The following is a 17,870-nucleotide window of genomic DNA, read 5'->3' on the forward strand; positions in this document are numbered from 1 at the left end:
AAAAAATCTTTTGGTTTTTAAGTAAACAATAAGGTTCAAAGTATAAGGACTATAAATACCGTCAAAATTATATATCTAGATAAAAGATCACGATCTTTATTCTCTTATCATATATACTAAAAATATTTATCACACAAAAACTAAAAGCAAATACTAATTGTTTTAGAAGTTAATGCTTATTTATTTGTTTATTATAATTTTTTATAATAAAATTATTGATTTAATTATTTAAAATCTTTTTAAAAAAAATTGTTTTGTAAAAACTAAAACTTTTACCATTAATCATTTACTTTTTTAATTTTTAAAAATATAAAATATTAACATAAACATGTGAATATCGAAACACTCAAATCCTATTCCTAAACATAATGAATCATTGAAGATCATAAAAAAACGTCCCATCAAAACGAAGATGCCTTGATAGTTTAACTTTTATCTTTCTTTTCAACTATTTCTGAGAAATCTCAATAGCAGTGCTTGAAAATTGTTTCACAAAACCAGGCAGCATGCTTTCTTATCAGCCTCTCTTTGAAAGCAATTTAAGAGTCCTTTACATTTAAAAATTAAAGCTTGTATAGATCCGGATAGTGCCTAAACAATTCCATTCTACGCTTTTCCATGAGCTTCCTCCTAGTCGTTTATAGGATTTGTAATAAACATCATTAATAAACTTTCATGATAAATTATTAGCATTGAGAGTAAAAAGAATGTGAATTAACGTATATTTGATGAATAGAGAGGAAAATAAAAAAAAAAGTATGTTTTATGGTTAGAAAGAACTACTGTATTGATAGTGGTGGCTTGTATCAGGAATAAAAAAAAAAAAAATTTAAATTACGGGGATTTTTTTGGAATTGTCATGAGACTTGATATAATAGTTTAAACTTCGAGAAATTCTAACCTGATTATCTTTTTAGCTTGAATTTTAAATTAAATCATGTAAGAGTTGTTTTAATATAATTTTTTTATTGAACAGGATAAAAAAAAATCAACCGTGCATAGAAAGATAAAATTCAATAAAAAAAACTTATAATTTAAATGGAAGGTTTAGCTCGCGACCTCCACAGTCCACCCAACTCCCATGCATTGCATTTATTAGCTCAGTTTATTGTTTATATAAATAGTTAAACCGACCCGGTACCTTTTAATTGTTTATTAATAATTATAACTAAAAAAATCATTACAAAAGTTCATAATTAGTATAATGATTATTTTTTCTTAATTCATTTCAACCAATATTAGCTGACAAATACGTATGTTCGGATTGAATAAATTTGATATAAAATATGTTTTGAACTATAAGAAAATAATTCAGATGTTAATACTTTTGTATATAAACTTTAGAATTTATATAGATCAATAAGCATTTTTTATAAGTATCGATTTGTTAATGTTTCTATTTAAATATACAAGAATAACACAAACAAAAACAAATATATTAATTGATATAATGTTTTAATAAAATCATTGTACAAATATTGATATGGTAAAATATTTATTTATTTATAATGAAATGACATGTAGGGATTGTTTTGACTTTTTCCTTTTAGTAGCTTAATAAAATGATTTCATTGTTTTTTTAAGATCAAATTATCTTTAACCTGCGTTCAAGGGTTTTCTAGTCTTTTTATTATGATTTGTTTGAGTTGAATTAGGGACAATTTGGAATTTTAGCATATAAAAAATATTATTTAATATTAAAAATGGATGGTGCATATTGTTCAAGCAGTCACGTGTGTTTGTCTGCTCTTTTTGGATGATGCATGTGTTGTTTATTAGTGACCAAACACTGACTTTCATCATGGTGTTTAGATCTTCACGGCATTCTTTGGGTGGCATATGGGACTCAAGGACCTTTGGTTTGACATTGATGATATTTTTTTTTTCTCTCTTCCTCAATTTTTGTGCCTAGCCTTATAAATCTTCAAGATGATATGAGAGATATGTATGATAAAGTGACAAATAGGTATTCATTTAAGATAAATAGAAGACCTATAACCCTTGTATCTTTGATACTTAAGCAAACATACGAGGAGCAACTGAAATTAAAGAAGGGAGAGATTATTAAAAAGGAGAGCTTGTATATCAATGGGACTTTATTTTCTAACAAGATTCTTTTTTGTTTTGATGATAATGTTATTCTTTGACTTGGTTCTGATTTGTTAACCTTAAAAGATTTTTTCCATAATACAGATTCAAGATCAAATCTTTTTAAAGAAATGGAGGATGATATGAATCAAGTCAGGTCCGAATTTGACCTTAAGATGTTTGCCAACCAGTTTTGCAAGATTAAACATATCTCTCGAACTGTACATCAAATCAAGCCAAAAATATACAGGGAAATACTAGACACATGAAACTATATTGTGGTAAATTTTCATATCAAATAAATTTCAGAGATATATTATTTCAGATGGTCAAAATTACTAGATAAATCTTGTCAAATCTGTCAAACTAGATCTTTGTGTACTGTTTGGGACATATCTAGAGCTACAAGTGGAATGTTGCTTTGATTCAACTTTGACCGGAAACTAGACATCTCAAGTTTTCTAACCATATATGGTAGGCCAATTAATTCATCCAGACAAGAGAGAATGATATGTTTAAAATCATGATTGAAATCTGCCAAGAATGTACGAAAATTAGAGATTTGAGCCACATGAAGGAATTTTAGCATAAAGACTTTGTTATTATTATCCTATTTTATTTATTTATTTATTTATTTTTGAATAATTTTTTTAATTTGGGTTTGTTTGGGCCTATTAGACATTGTTCATGTGTTTATTTCATTGTTGAACTAATGTTAGTTGGTTACTAGTTTATGTCCATTAGATTGCAACCCAAAAGGAGTCAATTAGTATTAGTTATAGGATACTATATTATGTATTTTAAGTTGCAAGTTTAGGCAGCAAGTTGGAGAATAAACATGAGTTTTGTTTTTGTTTGTTTGTGACAAAACAACCTTTCTTTGCAGGGATAAAAATAGTACACTAACTTATCGAAGATTAACTAGTTTCGTGGCGTCATTCGCATACTTAAGGTTCTTAAATACAAGATTATCTCCGAGTCCAAGTCTTTTTCAATACATTTGATTCTTAGGTACAGACCTTTTGGGTTGTTATTTATTTTATTAGGGATTGCATAACCATATAATTAAGAGGTTCACATCAATATAGACTAGTTGAACCTATATAATTGGAGTAAACATCTAGATTATAGAGTAATTTATTTTCAATTTCAAATTGAAACTTGTTTTCATGCCAAGATGGAAGGGGATAACATGAATGTACAAAATGACGTACGAACTTGGTGGATATGTTAACTACCACTAATGAAGAATACAAGTTGGGGTAATTTCGACCCACAATAAATAAATTCGTGGTATGTTTGGTATCAATTGATAATAAGATTATATATAAGATAAGATTGATATATATATATATATATATATATATATATATATATATATATATATAAAAGTCAAATTTGAATTTTCCCTATATATTTATTATCTTTTATTCCATTCCTTATTTATCCAAACAAACTTTTAATCTTGACTAGTTGAATGCACGTGTTCTCACTGGCTCTTAACATAAACAAACGGCGGGGGCCAATTTGTTAATGCTTTGATAGGTTGAGCTACTCCTTGAGAAATTCCATCGGCTCAGGACTGACTTGTCAAACCCATTATATATTGTGGACTGATTTGTAGTTATCCCAAAAAACAATTAATTAATTTTTATATTTTTATATTGTGTTAATATATTAATGTCAATATATTTTTTAATAATTTTATTTTTTAAAAATAACTGTTACTACAGGATTAAACAGGCAATTACACAGTAACAAACTGTAACTGAAACAGAGGGAGAGGGAAGAAGAGAGAAAAATTGAAGAAGGGGAACACAGAGGAAGAACTCAAGGAAACAAACCCACTCGTGAAGTCAGTTTTTTTTTTTTTTTAATATATTTTTAATGAAATTTAAGTCTGCTGTTCCTTTTCAATTTCATTTTTTGTGTATTATTATTTAATACGCAGGCGGCTCTGCCCTGTGAGAGTGAGAGATGAATTGGGCAAAGCGTTTGCATTTGTTTGCCAAGACTTACAAAACTGAATCGTGGAAAAAAAATACCATTGCTTCTCACCGATTTGGACATACTAGTAATGTTACCTCCGATCCTCACTTGAGTAGAAAGTTTCTAGCACAGCTCTGGGTTGCTGATAAGGAAATGGAAAAATTTTCTAAAAGAAAAACAACCCAGAAAAAGATTGTTAAGAGCAAGGCTGCTGCTGCTGTATATGATTCACACCCAGTTGGAAAATGGTTTTCTGATGCAACTGTTACAGAAAACCCTACTCGCAGTCAATCTCTTTCTGGGTTTTTTGAGCCAGGATTTCCTGAGGAGGTGAGATGATTTTTCTGCTACTTCTTTTATTGCATATCTGATGCTTCCGTGTTGATTTATACTCATAAGCAGATTGATCCTTCTTTAGTTTAGTATTGAAATGAGTATGTAGATGACCAACTCTTTCTTTGTTTCATAGGCACGGGTAGCACCTCTTCTGGCTAGGTCCAATTTGCTTATTACCAGGGATATAGAGTGGGCAAATCTTGTACTTGGTTTTGAGCAGGTGATTTTTCTCTACATTAGCTTCTTTCCACCTTCTTGCTTTAATCTCATACGATTCTGTGGTTCAAGCTTTTAAAATGCCAAGGTATTGTCTTGTGTATTTTATATTATTTAACTTCACAATGCTGATCTTTTCTACTTTTATGTATGGGATAATTTGCTGTTTTTTTTTAAATTCAAATATCAGACAACCGTAATTTGATTGGTTGCATGCAAATTTCTGACTTTTTCCCGATGGTCGGTGATTTCTTATGTTGCATATAGAGCTTTGATGCTGCCTTTATAATATCATCATGTCCTAATGGTAATGTTGCTGTTTCAAATGTCATTGAAGCTATGCATATTGTTATTAAAAAAATAAGGCATGGTTTTTATTACCATCATATTTGGAGTATTTGGCTTTGTAGATGCTGACTGTAATTTTATGAGTTAAATGGCTGGTACTTTGCTATTGATTTACTCAGAATCTATATTTATGTATTGGTTCTTATCTTAATGTTTCTCAAGACTATTGTTGGTAACCTGCTTGTTTTTCTGTCCACTTGTTGCGTTGTGGTTAATTTTATGAGGTCTTTACCATAATGATTGATGAGTTATGTTTGCATGCTTGTATTTTGGAACTGACTATGAGGTTTGTTTATTGCCATAACTGACTATGAGGTTTGTTTTTGATATAGTTTGTTTTGGCTTTTAATTGTCAATATTGCTAATTGTATTATTATGAGTGCAGGAGAACCGTTATGCAATAGTAGACGTGTGCTACCCCAAGTCAGTAAGTAATCGTAATCACAATTCCTTCTATATTTTTGAATATGAAATTTATATCTAATAAGAAAATATTGTTTTACAGTTGAATTCTTATCAAATTTGTAATATTCTATGCTTCTTTTGTAGCCTGTAGGTTTTATACGTGAGCAAAGTAATGTAATTGCCAGACAGGTATTCTTCCTTTCCCCCTTGTATCCTTCATGATTTTTTTCATGTTCTATCAGAATTCTGAACTTTCTATTGTGGCCCTCATGCTGATTGAATTTGTTTCTCCAAAGCTGCTAGTTTATAGAGATGCCTATAGGAAAGCCGGTATGTTGCATGAAACCTGCTGCTATCATACTCTTTCATGCATATGATTATATTGAAATACAATAGTGTCTGCATGGTTTGATGAAGTTTCACTAGATAGAATGTTTAAGTTGATTTTAAAGCTTAATTTAGCTGACTTATTCAGTATATGAAGTTGAAACAGGATAATGAGTTAATAGTCTTGGAATCATGCGTTTCGATCTTCTTAAAAGATTCCATTTAGGTTTACATGCTGCCAATGCTACATTTTTCTGGCTGGATCATCTACTTATGAATTAGGGCATTACACATACTATTGTATATTCAATGTATTGTATTAGTGGGGTGGCAATTTTTCTTATAACTAAATAGCAGAGAGATTTTGGGTCGTCATTTTTCGCAGTAGCTGATTGGTTGGGAGATGTTGTCTGTGTTTGTTGGATGTGGGGAACATTGACAGAAAAGTAGAAAATTTCCTCCAAGTGCATATGGTGGGTGTTGGGAGAAGAAGTTAATGTAAGAGCCTAAAAATATATGCAACGTTTGGTCTGAATTCACTTGTTCAGTGTGGTGTTTGTAGTGAAGTCTAATTTTGGAATTTTTAAGATTCCACTCAAATGTTGTAGGTTAGGAATTTTTTTTTTGGCCTCTCTTTGGACTATCCTCATTGGTTGTTTAGCAGAGGCTTTTTGGGGGACAATTCAGGTGGATTGGCCAGCATTTCTGATATGATACCTGTCTTTTCGTGTTTTCTTTCATCTTGGAGGATATATTGCTGTCCTTGTAGTATTTATTTCACTTCTTCTGAAAAACGTTCCTTTTGTGTGTATGTATGTTGAAGAATTATTGCAGTTTCTTCTTTATTTTGGAATTGAAATACTTGAAATTGTTCCCTTGCTCATTTAGGTTGCTGATGCTTGTTTTTTTCTCACAGCTCCTTCGCCTAAGGCGCCCTTTTGTTGCTTACATAACTGATTCTATGGGTAATGAGCTGTTTAGGGTGAGTGCTTTCTACAAATTCTCCTTTGAACCATGTGACAAGTTGCCAGGTGCTAGAGTTTTGGATGGGCTGTTGTTTCATCTATAAGGTTTTATTTCATTAAAATTAGGTTCGGAGGCCTTTCTGGTGGTTAACAAGCTCAATTTATGCAGAGATTGATGGTAAGGTGTGTCAATATAACATATCTCTGCTTTGTTAACAATGGGCTATGAAACTGTGAGACTGAAATTGCATTCCAGTTTTCATTGATCTCAAACATCTGTTCCTTTCTAGGAAATTGGTGTTGTTCACAGACGATGGCACTTGTGGAGAAGGATATATGATTTGTACTTGGGGTAATTTCTGGCATACCATTGCCCAAGTCATTTCAATATTATTTATAATTGTAGTGTGCAATTAAGGTTAGTGGCCTTGCTGTAGGGAAAATTGGAAAAATTAATTAAAAAGGGACGACAGTAAGTACATTATGAAAACACAGTACTCTCGAGCTAATTAACCTTGCTGTTGACTGCTCAACTTTTACAAAATTACCCCTATAAAAAGCAAAATTTCAGAACTACCCCCTGATAATTTAGATCCCAAATCCTACAATATTAGCTAGGAAAGTATTTTTTTGGGAGCCGGTTCCAGTTCAGGTCAAGCCAGCCAAATAGACATGCTTGCTTTAGCATTAGATTTCTCCCTTGTCTAAAACAATCACATAAAGATATATGAAATCTTTTTTTTTTTGGTTTCTAGAGTACTTTGGGACTATAGCATAGTGAAAAAAAAAAACAAGAAGATATAATAATGTAGTGCAAAAAATATTTAGAAAAATAACATGGTTTAGAGAGTCACAGATGTCATCTGCGATTTGCGAGTTGCAAGTGTCATCTGCGCCTTTCAAATTGTAAAATTGCTGGACACAAGATTCAATAAAGAGAGAAGAGAGAGGAGAGAGAAAAAAAGGAAAGAAAAAAAGACTTTGGAGGCACATCGAAACTCCTATGACGACACCACCGGTATCGTTAGAAAGATATTGACGAGATGAATCCAACAACACCAAGAAAGGTCATCAACGATGATCGGAGTGGGTCAGACGAGCAGCCTAAAAGCAAGTGAGCCTCGACACCTTTGGACGGTTTGTGTGGCACATTCCGTTCATCGTTTATGATCTTCTTTGGTGTTGTTGGATTTGTCTTGTTGAGATTTTTTTATGGTATTGGTGGTGTCATCATCAGGGTTTCGGTGTGCCTCCGGGTTCTCTATTTTTTTTTTACTTTTCTCTCTCTTTTATCTCTTCATAAATAACGAGGAGAGAGGAGAAAGAATAAAAAAAAGAAAGAAAATAACCATAGAGGCACACTAAAGCTCCGATGACGACACCACTTGTACCTTAAAAAAAATCTCGATAAGAAAAACCCAACGACATCAAATAAGGTTAATAACAGTGAACAACGTGGGCCACACGAGCCGCCCAAAGGTGTCAGGGCTCACCTACCTTTGGGCCGCTCGTGTGGCCCACTCCGGTCACCATTGGTGACCTTCCTTGGTGTTGTTGGATTAATTTTGTTGAGATCTTTTCAATAGTACTGGTGATGTCGTCATCGGAGTTTCGATGTGTCTTTAGAGTTTTTTTCTTTCCTTTTTTTTCTCTCTCCTCTCTCCTTTATTTATTGAATCTTGTGTCCAACAATTTTGCAATTTGAGAGTCGTAGATGACACTTGCGACTCGAGAAATACAAATGTCATTTGTGACTCTCTAAACTATGTTATTTCTTTAAATACCTTTTGCACTGTTATTTTATCAATATTTTTTCTACTTTGCTAAAATTTTAAAAAACTCTTGGTTTCTGCATCAAAAGCCTTAAACACATCTAACTGCTCTACTGAATTTATGTAAACCACTTCAACTCATTTACTTCGAACTGAATAGCTAGCAAAATGACAATTTACTTCCATGTGCTTATTTCTTTCATTGAAATTGGATTTGAGGAGACATACGTGGCTGCTTTATTTTCAGAAAACATCTGCATTGGCTTGTCATATAAGAATCTCTTGTAATATGGAGGATTTTCTACTAGGTTATCTATAAATTAGAAAATAGATTTAGTATTAATCAACTCCTAGGGGTCACTCTTAATTAAGATATATGATTTGATTCTGTTCTTGATTCAGAGAATACTCTCTTGCAGGAGAGACCTGACCAATATCATTTACATGCTCTATAAGCCATAGCTATATGCTCTCCCTCTGCACTTCAACTTGTCACAACACAATCAGCATAGGAGAATATAGGAGAATCCTACGTTGTTCAATGGATTATTTCTTGAACAGTAGCCCTTACCCAGGAGCTTGAGAAATTTTAAAATCTGTAAACCTTCCCAATGAGATTGTAGAGGACTTTGCATGAGTTGACTAAGCACTCAAAGACAAATGTTATATCAGGTCTAGTTATTTTCAAGTAAATAAGTTTCCCAATTAACATTCAATAATTCTAGGATTATCAACTCAGCATCTTTTTCCCCAGACTTCACATTGGGATCTATTGGGGTTACAGTTGGTTTGGCTCCCTAAAGTACTGTCTCTTATAACAAATTGGCAACATACTTCCATTGAGAAAAGCAATACTTTACTATGGTGTGTGCATGTGTCATTCATTTCAGCGTTAGATTCTTTGTTGTACTTGCTTAACTTGTATAGATTGGATATAGCGTTTCCTTCTATTGTGATTTGTGATTCTATTCAATTACTGCTCTATCTAGTGGTCCATTGCCTTAAACCTTAATTTCTTACGTGAATCCATTTTTCTCCCATTTAGAGAATATATGCTAACAATATTATTCACAGAAATAAGCAGTTTGCAGTAGTTGAAAATCCTGGTTTATGGAACTGGACCTTTACCCTCAAGGACATTAATGGTGAAGTGCTGGCTCAAATAGATCGTGATTGGAGGGGTTTCGGATTTGAGGTTGTCTCCATTCCTTGTAACATGATGTTTCCGACTATCATGTGGATTCTCATGCATTTTTTGTTCACTCCCATGACTAACATCTACCTTGAAATGTGTGCTCAGAACTTGTTTCCTTCAGAGAACTTAAGGTTCATATTTACTTTGGTTCTGTAACATGATAATTGGGTTATTTTATCTTAATATTAGTTTTGCCAGGGATAAAAGCTGTATGATGACATATCCATGCATATATAGCTTCATGTGCCATAAGTAACATTGTTATGATTCTTATCATTATTGCGATGCAAAATACTAGTTTGGTGAATATGCTTACAATATTGATTGAAGTGCTTTCCTTCTATATGAATTGAACTTTTTTTGATAAAAAAGATTGAAGTTCTTGTGGCAGACAAAAGCCAGATTTATGATACTTGAATTTGATTTAATACATTTGCTATCAATAGCAAGAAAAACAGGTTTTCAAAAATTATTCTTTAATCATGAGACAATAACAGATCTTATTAATATATGTTCATATTTTTATCACCATACTACTCAGCTATGACTTCCCCATCAAGCATTGTAACCAAAGTAGAGTTTTGCTGCCAAGGTTTTGGCTAGAAAGGCTTTAATTGTTTGCTGCCATCATTTTATGTTGCTTTCAGCAGCTGAATGGAAAGTAAATGTTCACATTTTTTGCCGATGCAATGTAGATCTTTACTGATGCTGGTCAGTACGTGATAAGATTCGGGAGTTCAGATCCCAACTTGAAAACTGGCCCTGCTAGAACGGTAAAATAGCAAACTGATCTCACTATACTCTTAATATGTTTGTCTAATACCCAATTTTCATTTTATGCTTTTTTGTCTGTGCTTGTTATTCCTTTTCTTCCACAGATTCAAGAGTTGGAAGTAACCCGTCCACTGACTCTGGCAGAGAGAGCTGTAGCTGTTGCTCTTGCTATTTCATTGGATAATGATTACTTCTCAAGACATGGTGGCTTGTAAGCTTGTTTGCTGAATTTTTACAGGGACTCATTTTATATATGTGCATTCTGTTCTCTTCATAACAGCAAGATAATCTGGATTTTATAAATTTCTGGTTTGATTATCTTCAAGCTCAGCTACTCTGATCCATTCCCTTGCCTCCTTTTTTATTTTGGCATTCCTATTGAAATTCAACTTTGTTTTCTGCCTTGATAACGCAATTTTTATTTTGTGACCTTGCTTTGAATATATATTGATGACCCTTTTTTTTTGGTGTCAGTGGACTTCCTTTTGTTGAAGTTGGCGAGTAGATTCGAGCGTGTTATAATTACTGAAACGTTATGGTTGCTTTCCAATTTATGTAGCATGAGGGTTCATTGACTAAGACCAAGGAACTTGGAAGCTCCTTCAAGGATTTCTAGCAGAGATCTCCGCTCTTGTTCTCTGTCATTTCAGCGTGTTTATGATTGGAACTACCCATAATAGTGAGTGATCTCTGTAGCCTGTGCTGTGAGAATGTATTTGACTGTTAAGACCTCTAATCTGTTGAATGAGGACAGTTTTGGGGGTATATTTTCATGCGGTTTCCCCGCACTGTCTCTCTCTCTCTTTTTAATTTCTCTTCTTTTCAAATGATGGATACTCTTGTCCATGCATCTTGCTGTTGATGCTTAACAAATTAGGAGTCTGTCTCCCTCTCTTTTTAATTACACCACCCACCATTCTTTCAGTGAATCTTTTCTTGTTGCGAGTGTGCTCACCTTTTTCTTTGTTTTTTTTCCTTCTTTTTGATAAAAAAGCTGTTATTTTGGTGATGAACTGACGAGGATATAACTGATACCGAGTACCTTCTAACTTTGTTCTTTCATTGTATTTTCATGGCAATTTAGTTTTAGTAGAAAATCTGGAGAAGTTTTTCCTTGAGTGCACTTATAGCTGGCCGGCATTCGAAGTAAAATGGCTAAAGCAGGGCTGCAGGGGGCATGGCTCTCAGTGCATCTAATCATTGCCAAAATGAACTAGCGATCAAAAATATTTTCACTTAAATGGAATTTTAATTAATTAAATTTTATTTTCTTAATATGCAGGATATTTTCCCTATAATTTTTCCTTTGTTTAATTTTCTATTTGTTTTTTTTTTTTTTTGCGTAATCTCCCGTATAATTTTTTAGTCCCCACTCTTTTCAGTCCATTGTTCTCTCTTTCTTCTTATTTCACTCTCCAAACTCCCTTTTTTATTATTATTTATATTACTATCATAATAAAATAATTAAATTCTGAAAATTAAATAATCAGGGGGGTTAAAATGAGTTTTGACATTGTACATGGATATTTGCTATACATAAACTGATTGACATGTAAATAATGTATTGACAACGTATTGTAAAATGTTTATGTTATTATTTTTAGAGATATATTGGACATTATTATCCATGTCAAATTATCATGTAATATTTTTCAGAAAATAAGAAAAAATTAAAATTAAAATGACTGTAGAAGAAGTTAAACGAGGATCCCCTAGGTTATGAGTTCAGATCGAGCATTTTAAACATTAAATAGTGTATTTTGGTTTTGATTTTTTCAAAAAAAAATTCAAATTTAGTCTTCACTCACTTGATTTTTATTTTTATTTTAGACTATTTTGTGAATTTGTTGATTTAGGAATTATCAATTTTTCCCTTTAGTTTAATATTTTGACTTGGGCCCTCAATGTTTTAATTCTTAATTTTTATTTTTAGTTTTTTTTATCAAATTTTAATTTGTTTTTAACTTTATCTTTTGATCTATAATCTTGATTTTTTTTTTATTTTATCACCCGAGTTTGCTAGTATTTTGTTTTTATTTTTTTTATTCATTAATTTTTTTTTATTTTATCTATCATTGTTTTCATTATTGGGAATTGATAGCCATAATTTTTTTCTAGTTCTCTTTTTGTGATGTAGAGTCATTAAATGTTTTTTTTTAAACACATTTACAATGCTTAAATACAGTCTTATTATGTTAAAAAAAAATAGCTCAAGCCCTCAGTAAAACATGGACAAACTAGCTTGAGGGTAAATGAGAGTGTAATAAAGGTTATTTTTTAAAATATTTTTTATTTAGAAATACATCAAAATAATTTAAAAATACTAAAAAATATATAAATTTTAAAAAATAAAATAAAAATTATTTTTTTTAAAATACAAAAACAAATAACATCAGTGTATTAAATACGTGAGGATAATAAACTGTCAGTGTAAGATTTACGAGAGTCATTATTAATGGAGTAAAAAGCTTGTAGCTGCTTTGCTCTCAATAAAATGTGAGGGAAGCTGACCTTGTGATTGCCTCTCTAACAAGCTTGTAAACTTGAGCTCTTTTTTCAAAACCATTTATCTCCATGCCACGTTGCTTTACATCACTATTAAAGTTTGTTTGATTTTATATTTTAAAAAAAATTAAAAATTGTTTTCTTAATTAATATTTTTTTATATTTTCAGATATTTTGATATATATTTATATCAAAAATAATTTTTAAAAATAAAAAAATATTATTTTAATATATATCTAAACAAAAAAATAAACACTTTGAAAATCTCTGTCAAAATCACGCTTTTGACTAGCTCTGTCTTTACATCACCATTTATCTCCACGCCAAGACCCCAAGTGGTGCAAGCAAACCAGCAGTTGTTTGCTGCTCCTCGAAATTGGCCAACAAAGAAATGCAGCTCCACATCCCAGCATCGAACCTCCTAAGATGGGTGCGTTAACATCTGCTCTTGCGGACTTCAACTTGCTAACATGCCTCAATCCTTTTCTGCAAGAAATTCAGGTGGCATAAATATTGTCTACTCACAACCATAAATATCAGAACTTGTTATACATAAGAAAGCTTTTGTTTTCGGTAATTGGCCAGACCCCAAGCCAGTTCTAGCATTTGCTATGGTGTTAGTACGGTGATGGTTCTTTTGAATCAAGCCATCCAGAAGCCTGATTGTTCTTTCTATAGATTTGAACCAATATAGTTCAGCCAAGTTGGAAAGAGAGTGATTGGTATATGTGTTATCAACGGGTTCTCTTTGCCTCGATTTCTTCTTCTTCTCGGCAGCGTGGTGCTGTAGCCCCTGAAACTGCCTTAGCTGCCATTTCACCAACTTCTGCCCGAGCTTGTTCTCTTGTGAATTTTCTTATGAGTTCACTAACTCTATCAAACGTTATGAGTTCACAGCATGGAACAAAACATGAAACAAAAACATAGTTTGAGGGCTTGTTTCTCTAGCTCTCGTTACCGAAGATTGATCAGAATCAACAATTCAAAACCTATAGAATCATTAGTTGGCAAATACACAGCCAACCACAACGAACGTGGGTCAAAAGACCACAAATCAGAAATGTGGAAGGAAGAAAGCATTTGCTATGGTTGCCATCATGCTGGCAACCCGATCACTTGTAGTTTTGAAAACATTTCTTAATGGCTAGTAAATTCCAAACACCACGGGGGAAAACCTCCGGGAAAAATCCTTGGTTTTAGTTCGCGAAGCATGACAAAATTAAAGGAAAGGGAAAGGAAAAAATCCTTGCATAAACAGGCAGAGTAAGATTCCTCGGAATGAATATTTTTAATGGTACAGAAAACTTCATGCCTAATCTGTCACATACATCCCAAAAGTTTAAAATGAATGTTAAAAATAAATATGCTTCAAAATTTTGCACTGAATTGTGCAAACAAAACAATAACATAACTAACCCCGGGAGCATAATCCAAGTAAAATCATGAACTTCATGCAGCATTTTGGGATGCTGCAAGCCTCTTTTTAGCCTCCTCAATGATAGACAACTTAATACCCTTGCCCTTGGGAAGAGAAACCCATGGTTTGGTGCCCTTTCCAATGGTGAACACATTGCCCAGGCGGGTGGCGAACTCATGGCCAGTGGCATCTTGAACATGAATTGTCTCAAAGCTTCCCTTATGCTTCTCCCTGTTCTTGATTACTCCAACTCGGCCTCTGTTCCTTCCTCCAGTGACCATTACAACATTCCCCACATCAAACTTGATGTAGTCTACTATCTTGTAATTCTCTAGGTCGAGCTTGATGGTGTCATTGGCCTTGATGAGTGGGTCTGGGTAGCGGATAGTGCGCCCATCATAGGTGTTCAGGTAAGGGATGCCTTTCTGCCCAAACTGAACAGACCGAACTTTGCAAAGCTTAAACTGCACAAGCATTACAAAAAAATAACAACGAATTCAGAACCTACCATGATACCATTCTCAGACATGAAACTAAATACAACACATCTACTCATCAAAAAACAAAAATTATCAGAATTGCAGCAACAAAACCACAGAGCCAAGAGTATCACAAACCTTGGCCTCATCTTCTCTGAGGGAGTGGAGACGGAAGCGGCCTTTGGTGTCATAGAGGAGTCGGAAGCTCTCATTTGTCTTTGGGATTGATACAACATCTATAACAGAGATCGAAACTAAATGAACAGCCCATATGAAGATTGCAAAATTCGAGGGAGAAAAACAAAAAAGAAAGGATCTTATAAACAAAAAAGGGCAGAAAGCTCATCACACATAGTGACCACTTCCAAACAAGTATAACGGAAAGATGGCAGGCAAAGGCTCTTATAACCTACCTAATGTTCACTTGCCAACAAGCATTTTCTGCATTGCATTCTCAGGGCCACAATTTATTAATCATATCATGCCAGCCAACAGATAAAAAATCAGAATAACAGCAAGTTCATCCATTGCTCTAATTGTGATTAGAACTTCTTGCTACCCATGTAGAACTAACACCAAGTCATTGAAAACACAAACTCCAAATCCCATTTAGAAGATCCGCATAAAAAAAATCATAAAAGTTGTAGGAGTAAAGAGAGAATATTTGCACATACCCATGAAACCAGACGGGTAAGTTTTATCTGTCCTGACCTTGCCATCAACAAAGACATGTCTCTGCATCAAAATGGCAATTACTTCACGGTATGTGAGAGCATACTTTAGCCTGTTTCGCAGAATAAGAATGAGAGGCAAGCATTCTCTAGACTTATGGGGTCCAGAAGATGGCTTGGGTGCCTGCAAAAACAAGAAACCATCGAGTCACACACAAACACACCAAGGAAGAGGGCAGGGCAGGGTTAAAGATTAAAGATTTTGGTAACATACAAATGCACCACCAAGTTTGTCAAGCATCCAATGTTTAGGGGCATTGAGCCTCTTCAAGTGCTTCTTCAATCCTCTAGCCTGTCATGCGTCACAAAACCAAGCACAATCATACCAAAAACACATAGACCGGGACTTTGGAAAACACAAACAAGTTCTAATAGTGTTAAAGCTAACCATTTTGCTTCGCTGAGCTCTGCCGCGGCTTCCAACACTCTGGTCTGGACTGGTTTAAAGCGACGCAAAAACCCTATAAATTCTATGAATGGGGTTCTTATTGGATCCCATGTTTATCCGGGTCAGATTATAACTGTTATTGGGCCCATTATTCCTTGGACTCTTGTTTGAGCCCGACTATTTTCCTTTGGCAAGTGTCAAAACGACAAAACAGAAATTCCTCAAATCCCAAAACAGCAATCCTAGAACATTTCTCCTTAATTGCCATATTAAAATTAAATTAAAATAAAATAATAAAATAAAAGTCATCAGTAAGTACTCTTCTCGAGCAAAATCATTGAATTTGTTATGGGAGGTAATATGGTTTTTTCTTCGGGATTCGTTTGTTATTGTCAAATTAATCAAAAAGAAATATGTTTTATTTTTTATTTTTTTAGCACATTAAAATGATTTAATTATTCTTAAAAAAAAAAATTTTGCTAGCTTTTAGGGGATTTTTAGTCTTTTTCATTTTCAAAGCACTACAGAATGACTATATTATTCTTAAAAGCAAAAAAATTAACTTGCATCCAAAGATATTTTTGTATTTTTATCCATGTTTTTTTATAATAGATTTGACTGAGGGACACTTTAGTATTTTAACAAACATTAAATATAATTTTTTAAAAAAAGAAACAAGTGAGGTATCATCCTGTAGCAAACATTAGCTTCCATGACCATATTGGAAGCATCGTAGCGCCTTCTTCCATGTGAGGAGGTGCGTATAGTGGTTTAGGAGACTGTGTATCGTTGGCGGTCTTTTTTTTTTTTCTCTCATCCCCCGAGATTCATGCTGACCATTCAAGATTTCAGGATTGTCCTCTCAATTACTTTCTATTTAAACTTTGGTTCTTATTTTTTTATATATATTTTTTATTCTCAATACTTTTATCAAATATCAACTTGTTTTAATTTTATAATTGAATCCGTAATTGCATTCGTTATGTTTTAAAATTTGAATTTTAAATCTCATTTTTTTTATTTTGATTTCTTGTGTAACGTCTACATCCTTAAGAAAAAATGCATTTTAATCCCTAAACAAACATCCCTACAATTAAAAAATGGGGTGCTATCATCATCTAATAGGTGGCCTAGTGGTAAGAGTTTAGGACTAAGGGGTTTGCTCCCCCTGTGGTCTCAGGTTCGAGCTTTGTGGTTGCTAATATGATAACTACTAGAGGCTTACATGATTGTTAACTTTAGGGCCCGTGAATTAGTCAATGTGCGCGCAAGCTGGCACGGACACCCACGTTAATAAAAAAAATTAGGGCGCTACAATATGATGGATGTCTATTATGGTTGCTGATGAGTTATGGATGGTTCATCGTGTTCGTAAGTTGGTGATTTCTAGTGTTTGTAGATGCCTTAAGGTCGAATTAGATACCTCGAGTATTGTTCGATTCATGATTAGCATAGAACCGGCCATTATCATTTTCATTGCACCTTGATTTAAGATATTCGAAGTTTACCTTGGTGATAGCCGAGTCTTGAGAATGGCATTCAAGGATTTTTAATAGGATTTAGCTATTGTTTAAGTTTTTATCCTAGCTTTTGTAACAACAAGAACAACATTAATAATAATAATCTAAGATTTCTATCTTACAAATATTTTAAGGTTTCATTCATGATTGGATTATGAACATATGTGGTATTCATATGAACATATATATAGAGATTTATCAAGCATATAGAGAAGGGGAGAAGTTTTGTTTTTTGCAGAAGAGTGTGGGAATGTCGGATGAATGAGGTCAAAGGAAGATATTGGGAGAATATGAGACTTTCAGAGGGAGAGTATATGTTATAATTTAATGTATTTATTTGTATTTTTCATCACATATTTATCAATATCCATTAATCGATGTTAGAGAATAATATAAATCATATCTTGGAGCCTCA

At 33.2% G+C, this 17,870-nt stretch overlaps 2 protein-coding genes across 2 annotated transcripts; one reads left to right on the forward strand and one right to left on the reverse strand.

Moving 5' to 3' along the window:
* The first annotated feature begins 3,776 nt into the window (after window positions 1-3,776).
* LOC7457755 (altered inheritance rate of mitochondria protein 25) lies at window positions 3,777-11,344 on the forward strand. The gene is made up of 12 exons (XM_002321579.4): window positions 3,777-3,943; window positions 4,040-4,407; window positions 4,547-4,633; window positions 5,363-5,404; window positions 5,527-5,571; window positions 6,626-6,691; window positions 6,801-6,857; window positions 6,965-7,026; window positions 9,521-9,641; window positions 10,337-10,414; window positions 10,520-10,626; window positions 10,890-11,344. Exons 2-12 carry the CDS (start codon window positions 4,066-4,068, stop codon window positions 10,918-10,920), a joined length of 1,038 nt encoding a protein of 345 aa, XP_002321615.2. The 5' UTR covers window positions 3,777-3,943; window positions 4,040-4,065; the 3' UTR covers window positions 10,921-11,344.
* Window positions 11,345-14,166: 2,822 nt separating this feature from the next.
* On the reverse strand, window positions 14,167-16,037 carry LOC7457756 (40S ribosomal protein S4-1). The gene is made up of 5 exons (XM_002322139.4): window positions 15,936-16,037; window positions 15,762-15,839; window positions 15,491-15,671; window positions 14,955-15,052; window positions 14,167-14,801 (listed from the first exon to the last, which is right to left on the reverse strand). Exons 1-5 carry the CDS (start codon window positions 15,936-15,938, stop codon window positions 14,370-14,372), a joined length of 792 nt encoding a protein of 263 aa, XP_002322175.1. The 5' UTR covers window positions 15,939-16,037; the 3' UTR covers window positions 14,167-14,369.
* Between the last annotated feature and the right edge of the window lie 1,833 nt (window positions 16,038-17,870).

This window comes from Populus trichocarpa, chromosome 15 (genome assembly GCF_000002775.5).
Source record: "Populus trichocarpa isolate Nisqually-1 chromosome 15, P.trichocarpa_v4.1, whole genome shotgun sequence".
Taxonomy (NCBI): Eukaryota; Viridiplantae; Streptophyta; class Magnoliopsida; order Malpighiales; family Salicaceae; genus Populus; species Populus trichocarpa.

Coding starts and splice junctions, on each gene's coding strand:
- LOC7457755 (XM_002321579.4), top strand. CDS start 4,066: ATGAATTGGGCAAAGCGTTTGCATTTGTTTGCCAAGACTTACAAAACT. Junction 4,408..4,546: donor AGCCAGGATTTCCTGAGGAG/GTGAGATGATTT, acceptor TTTGTTTCATAG/GCACGGGTAGCACCTCTTCT. Junction 10,415..10,519: donor AAACTGGCCCTGCTAGAACG/GTAAAATAGCAA, acceptor TTTCTTCCACAG/ATTCAAGAGTTGGAAGTAAC.
- LOC7457756 (XM_002322139.4), bottom strand. Junction 15,672..15,761: donor ACAAACTTGGTGGTGCATTT/GTATGTTACCAA, acceptor TTGTTTTTGCAG/GCACCCAAGCCATCTTCTGG. Junction 15,053..15,490: donor TTACCCGTCTGGTTTCATGG/GTATGTGCAAAT, acceptor TCTCTGTTATAG/ATGTTGTATCAATCCCAAAG.